Consider the following 7,412-nt stretch of genomic DNA (forward strand, 5'->3'; position numbering starts at 1 on the left):
CACTAATTAATTTTGGAAAAAATATTTTGGCGTTTTTGGACGATTTTACCATGTTTTTGGTTAAGTATACCTTACATACAATATTGAAGAATTATTGATAATAATTGAATGAATTTGTGAGTTTTTCGAAAGATTTATCTTTGTGGACGCTTTTGTATGTTTTATCAAATCAAACTTATCAAACCGACAAGAATTACATTTCAATATTGTTAATATAACCAAATTAATTTTGAGATTTTAGTGAGATTGTTTATTGACCCCCTAATCAATCGCCCGATCCTAACAGAATATATTTTCAATATATAGTTTTTTTAAACATATTTCAATGTCTATAAAAAGAAGACATTCAAATTCTAAAAAAAACATTCAAGACTCGGAACAATCAATAATATGCCATTAACAAATCCATAAACCGTTTAGTCCTCAAATAAAAGGATTAATTTATAGTAGAAAAATTCTGATTTAACCCAAAAACAAAACCGTTTATCTATCCATGTATATGCAACGCCTGGATCTTATCTTGCCCTAAGTAGTAGTTGACTCCATTTCGGGGTTAGCTTTGTTTATCTATCCATGCAACACATGCACTCATGTCGTGCCTGAGTCCGTCCCCCTAAGGTCTCTGCCTACGATATCGCACGGACTTAGGCATGGATCTGCGGGAAGATTCGAGCCTCGGCCCATTAAAGGCATACTAGACATGACACACGAGGATTGAGTTCTATATGTGTGCGTGGATCTGATAAAACCTCAACCAAATGCAATACATTATATTTCCCAAACCTCACCCCCTACACGTATATTTCCAACAACTTTACCATTCGGACACCAACAATATAAACAAAACATTTCCTCAATCATTCACCACAATCACATAACACAAACATATAATGGACAATTAACAACATATGACATCGAATCAAAGTGATCTTGATGTTGAATCCTCTAGTATACAACATAGTCCAATCCAAGATAATTTTTTCACTTCACAAAGTAAGGAAGATCAAGAACATAGAGTAGAAAATAAGCCCAAAGGACACCAGAAATCCCACCAAAGAAGAATCCACCACTAAACTGAGCCCATCCCTCTGCAGTCTGCAACTTGTCAGCTTCCTTTTTTCTCCCAGTTAGAGTCAAAGTTGGTGCAATTGAGGGCTCACCTTCTTTGAATGAAGCAATCCCATACATTGTCAGGCAAATGCTGAGGATGATCACTAGGCCACCTGCTGCGAGCGAGCCTGCTGCACCATGGTAGGGCGTGTTGCGCAACGGGCCCGTGACCGCGAATGGGCCGACCAAGAGGTATCCATGGGCCAGGCCAACTTCGATCCCGCGGAGAAGCGGGCTTACGGCCGTCCGGTAGCCAGGGAGGTTGGACAGGTACCAGGCTATCAATGGGCTCGACGTGATCGGGGTCTCCAGGCTTCCGATGAATGGGTCGCCGTTGATGGGTTGGATCACTTGGTATGTCGGCTGCAAGTGGATTACTCAAAGTGAATCAATATGAAATTCATAGGAGTCTTTTTCATGAACCCATGCATGGGCAATAATAAGTGTTCTTTTAAAAATTTCGATTTTTTCTCCTAAATCTTTGGTAAAATTCTATCAATTTAACACATTTGAATGAGGATTAATACATACTCATTAGTATCATCCTCTTAGTTCATTAATAATAGTAATCACGTGCATTTCTTATAGTAAAGGATCATGATATATAAACTTGAGAGCAAATTATGGATGAAGTTATGTAAATTATGAACAAACTTCAATAGCGATCATTCAATTATCAATTCTAGTATATAAAAAAATTGAAGGCCGGTTATATTATCGATATAGTTTGATATTATAATTATTAAATTTTTTANATAGTAGAAAAATTAAAACCGACTAAATAATTAGAAAATGAAAATTCAGCCAAATTTTCAATTTGCAGGTATGCAACATATTCACCAACGATATGAATAATTTATTCTACAATATTTAATTTCCTCAAACTCATTCCAATCCATCCAAAGTACACGTTACAAGAAATATGATTTTTTCAACCAATGATCGCTGCGAAAAGCAGATTTGCGTGCTGCAAAAAGTATTTTTGTTGTAGTTTCGACATGTTGATTGGAGGTATATTTCAAATCTGAATGTCCTAGCTAGTAACATATGAATCCCATACATAAATCCTCTAAAAAGACGCGAATTCGAGAAGCGAACCTTTTCGGCCTGGATGGCCTTTACGGCGAAGGATCTCTTGGTAGAAGGCGAAGCTCTGAAGGCAGATCCCGGAACACCCTTGGGAGGAGCTAGTAATCCCCTCGAGACATAGGGGGTCTTCAGCTGGACAGCCATTGTCGAGGCCATTTTTTGCTCAAAAAATTTTATTTTTACAAATGTGACAGTCGAAAACTATATAGTCGGATGGTATTATATCTTTTGCATAAAAATTTGTGGTAAACATTTGGACATTGCTACGTTTTCATTGGCTACTGTCCTTTTGCAATCTTATCCCTTATCCACATTTGTGTCATTCGAATTATACGTGGGATTCCCTTATTGTCCTTCCTTTTTCTTAGTCTTTTTTCTCACTCTTTTATTTATATATATATTGATCAATTATTAATTTGGTATATATATGAAGAATAGCAAATTATGAATTGAACATGTAAGGTATATTTGAATCAAAACTGCTAGGATATAATAGTTTTGTTTATTATGTTGAGCGATCGAATCCTAACGCTTGGACTGATGTGCGGCTTAAAATATTTAAGTTACATTGTTACTATCAGCTATAACTGAAACGTCAGCCATTTTTATTGCATAAAAAGTACTAGAAATTTTTTTTTTCAAACCTCACTAAATCGGTCGAACCCTTATTATACATAAAAATATTTTCATAAAATATTTTGCAACATTTAAAAATAAACCAACCAACTAGTATTTGAAAATCAAGTGAAATAGTCATAATATGAGATCGTCAAATATTTTACCAAACCTAAAATGCAATAAATTTGAAAAATATAGCACATACTAAACCTCTCAAAACTCTCTCAAAGCATAGATAAATAGTCGTAAAATCTTTAACGTAAATCATAAATCATAAATCGTAAGCGCGGAAAAGTAGAAACGCTGGTCCTCGGGTCATGTGCACCTTTAGTCCAGTCAGGTCAACCATCAAGACCTCCATCAAACTCACCTGCATCCATCATACTTAGTGAGTCTAAAGACTCAACACACCATAATTTTTAGAACAAATAATAAGTATAAAGTCATAAGCAACAGTGAAAATACTTTTACGTAAAAAAAACATTTTCATGACATGCAAACATAAACCTTAACCTTTTCTTTTTCCTCAAACATAACATAAAACTTTTTATCATGATCATAAAAATTTTTCTTTTTATTGAATTCAGATTATTAATTGTGACTTTCCTCATCCTCAAAAAAGTCGATGGATCCATCTACAAGTAACTACAGTACTGGACGGCGTGGACACCAGCAACACTCTCACTGGTCAACTGGGCCTTGGCCTATCCTCATCGAATGGAAATACAATCGTCGGGCTCTCTCTGGGGCCTTTTCCCATAAATGAGCTCCCTATGGGGCCTTTTCCTTCACGATATTTACATTCTTACCTCAAAACCTCATATCTTTAATACTCACAATTACTTCACTTCTTTCAACGTTTTACATTCTCATCATTTTATAAAAATCATGAATTTAATATCCTTTTTTCTTTTAAAAACAAGCATGCAATATATTCTTTTTAACTTGATCATTTCGTCGTAAATTCCATAAATGAATCACAAAATTCCATAAGCCTTTAGCTTAAACGTTTTAGTATATAAAAATCCTTAAACATTCAAAATAATCATAATAGCATATAAAACCTTATTCAGAGCACTGCTATGACGTTTACTAATTTTCGGGTATAAAATGACCGTTTTACCCCTAGACGTAAAATTTCGTGTTTTTGACTTTTTTCTTAATTTCATTGACTTTTTAATTAATTCGTAATTAGTCGTTTTGAATGCGTTTTAATCCCGAAAAATCTCAAACTTTAACATAAAATTCCTAAATTAAAAACTTAGACTTTTTATAATATTTTAGCCCTTGTGAACCATGACTCGACCCCCGTGAGCTGTGTTTTGATTATTTTAACTTTAAAACCCTAACTTGACCCATAAAAGTTCACCCCGAGCCATCTTTGATTTCTCTCGAGCCACCCTCGTACCATGGTAGACCAAACCCTTACCAACCCCTTAGGGCACCCTACTGGACCCTTGGAACTCTTAGGAACCTTCCCAAAGCAAAACCTGAAGCCCCCCAACCAATTAACAACTTGGCCGAGAACTCCAAGTAGCCATGGACTCTTGTTTGTGTGCTTAGGAACCTAGACGACAACCAACCTCTAGCGCACATGCCTAGGACCCTAAGGACGCACCCTAGCCCGGCCCTTGAACCACAGACCGAGCCCCCAAGCCACTGGAAGCCTGCACACCCTGCGCATGTGTTGTGCTATTCTCGGGTAGGAGTCCTAGTGGGTTAGGACTCCTCCCAGGCCTCTCGAATCGAACCCTAAGGTGGTTAGGGTCCCTTCTCTGACCCCTCACGAGCTCTAGCCCATCCTCAGTCCAACCGAACCAAGCCAAGCTACTAAGACCTACAAACCAAACCCCATGAATGCCAAGACAGCAAAATCGATTCCAGCTTGTTTCTTTTGTGATTGCCGTGATTTTGGTGTGTGTCTAGGACTCTAATTCATGAAAAACTTTTTTTGATAATATATTTCACTACTTTTTACTTCGGCAATTTTGAATTATGAATTAATATATTGTAATCGACTTCGGTTACAGAACTACGAAGTAAGATACTATTTCAGACTTCGCATGTTACAAAATCCGAAGAGTTCTAGTTTGGTAACAAATTAGTGTTTAAGCTTCGATTTTAGTCCAATTTTTTTGGTATTCATTTCGAGAGTTTTATGGAATGATGAGTGATGTCGTGTTCTTGTGCAGAGGTTCAAGGAATTTCTTCAATCTTCGCCATTGTCAAAAGGTTCATTCTACGTTTCTTGTCAATTTTGAAATTAATCAACCCTTAATGATAAATCTTCCCATATGGTGCGGTGTTTGAACAGAGTTGATCTGGAGAAAAAAGAATAGGTCAAATGAGGACTCAAGAAGTGTACGAGAAGAAGCTTTGAAGAGGGAACCTTCATCACGATTCCACCATCAAACCTGGCCTCGGCTCCACCCGCTGCCCGTGCTTCCTCTCTTTTTCTTAAAAATCTCCGAAGTATATATATACTATGCCAGCTTCATTACCTTCACCTAGTTGACTTTGTTTCTTTCACCATCTATATTGATTTCCTCATTTTTGTGTATATAAGTTTTGCATTGCTGTCTAATTCTAAGAGTATCGTTTTCTCACACCTAAAGCAAAGAAAAAGTTAAAAAATATTTGTTTGGACGTTTAAAATATTCATTGGGTATTGTATGATTTACTGATTTACCTTTGCGTATATAACGTCGGCTCCAACTATTCGGGTTTTAAGAAGATATAATCCTTCTTGTAAATCTTTATAAATGAATCTTCCTCCTTCTTGGATCGCCAAATCAAGTCCAGGATCAAGAACTTTGCTTTTTGTATAGATCGCACTAAATATCAAAATGAAGTTTGCGTTGAGGTTGGATGGTCAGAATTTCTGAAGTCCGGCAGTGTTGCGGCATTTTCGGGGGAAGAATGACCAAAATCTTGTTATCTAAAATATGGGGTGGCCGAAAATTGTGAGGGAGAGAGGACAAAAGTTTTTGCAAAAATTATGTTATTTCATATAATTCTTAATGAAATATTTTTAAGTTTTGATTCATGATCAAATCAGGAATCCTACTTGAATCAAGACATTGTAATTCCATTAATTAAAATTCTCATGTAGTATTCTTTTTTATTGAAAATATCATGCAAAGTCAACATTTGATAANACCGAAATAATTCGAAAATTCGGTTCTGTCAATTCGGAAGTATGGTTTTGAAATTTTAAAAAATCGGTTAATTCGATTTGGTTTCGGTTTTAATTTGAAAAATTCGATTAAACCGAAATAACTGATTTAACATTTATATTAATTTAAATTATATATGGGTCATTAGAAATTCATTGAACAGAAGCCCAATTTTTCATATATGGGCCAAACTTGTCAACCCAGTATAATTTTTGTTATGATGAGAAGATTGTACATCAAGCTTGAATTCTAGAACAAGCACCGATCTTCTCCTGCTGTTCGCTTCGTTTGTTTCGTTGAGCTCGCTTTCTTTCGTTAGTTTCCTTTCTTTTCTTTGAAGAAATTAAAAAAAAATAGAATATGAATTTTACTTTGCTTTTTTGGGTGATTTACGTATTTTGCATAAATATGTCCTAGTATTCTAAGTTTTGTTCTTTTCGTAGATTTGCTTTGATTTATTCAGTATTGTCCAAAGATGAGATAATTATGTGTATAGCAAGTCAAATAATTATCTATTAAAGTTCATGGGATTGGCTTCGTTTTCTTGAATATCATTTCTGCTATTTGTTTGACAACAGACTTTATGCTTTCTGTTTCATCTTATGAATTCTTACTTCTCGAACATTATTCTATGTCCATCCATGGCTAATGCTAACACATTTTTCTACTGTAAACTTTTTCTATCTTATGTTCTTTTTCGTGTATTTCGGACTTTTGGTTTCTTGAGGTACCGGGCTTCTGAAACTGCATAATGACATTCAAAGTTGTGGATACGAGGACATGCAGATTATGTGGTAAATGCTGAGAAGAACATAATCCAATTAATGTCGCGCCACGACAAGCACAAAAGTAGATGGTTTTGAAGGAATTTTTCATGGTCCAACACCTATTCAAACCCTGATGGAGCAGCAATTTCCATTTCTTAAAATCAAACTTGATGAAGAAAAGCTCTCCATCTATTGCACAATAATATTATGATGAGATACTAGATTTCCTTCAAGATAGTCATGCACTCATGCCCATGCTCATGCACTCATGCTTACGTTTTGGTGATTGTAATATCTTCAAGTTTGTATCGTTCAAGATAGTCATGCACTCATGCTTTCTTTTTCTTTTTTTGGTTATAATTCGCATTTTTTTTTAAAAAAATATCGGTTATTTAACCGACTTAAAAATCAGTTCGGTTAAATACATATATAAAATTAAATAATCAATATTTAATTTCTTAATTAACTATTAATTAATTGATCAGTTTTATCTTTTTTACAATATTGCATGAGAATATTGTACATAGTAGTTATTACTACTAATATTATTATTTAATTAGTAGGTTCAAATTTACTAAATAAATAATTATGTACACATTATAACCTCGATCGACAATCAAACGGTACCGATGTGTCGAAGGTAAAAATCTCG

General features: G+C 35.0%; 1 protein-coding gene across 1 annotated transcript; it reads right to left on the reverse strand.

Annotated features, from left to right (window-relative positions):
- Positions 1 to 837: 837 nt before the first annotated feature.
- On the reverse strand, positions 838 to 2,430 carry LOC140979410 (photosystem I reaction center subunit XI, chloroplastic). Its single transcript, XM_073444797.1, has 2 exons — positions 2,209 to 2,430; positions 838 to 1,473 (listed from the first exon to the last, which is right to left on the reverse strand). The coding sequence occupies exons 1-2, from the start codon at positions 2,353 to 2,355 to the stop codon at positions 982 to 984; spliced, it is 639 nt and encodes a 212-aa protein (XP_073300898.1). The 5' UTR covers positions 2,356 to 2,430; the 3' UTR covers positions 838 to 981.
- Between the last annotated feature and the right edge of the window lie 4,982 nt (positions 2,431 to 7,412).

The sequence above is a fragment of the Primulina huaijiensis genome, chromosome 6, assembly GCF_012295235.1.
Source record: "Primulina huaijiensis isolate GDHJ02 chromosome 6, ASM1229523v2, whole genome shotgun sequence".
Classification (NCBI taxonomy): domain Eukaryota; kingdom Viridiplantae; phylum Streptophyta; class Magnoliopsida; order Lamiales; family Gesneriaceae; genus Primulina; species Primulina huaijiensis.

What these genes read in the sequence shown, in the direction of transcription:
- LOC140979410 (XM_073444797.1), bottom strand. Translation starts at nt 2,355, where the DNA reads ATGGCCTCGACAATGGCTGTCCAGCTGAAGACCCCCTATGTCTCGAGG. An exon ending in AGGCCATCCAGGCCGAAAAG is followed by an intron (nt 1,474 to 2,208) that starts GTTCGCTTCTCG and finishes ATCCACTTGCAG; the next exon opens with CCGACATACCAAGTGATCCA.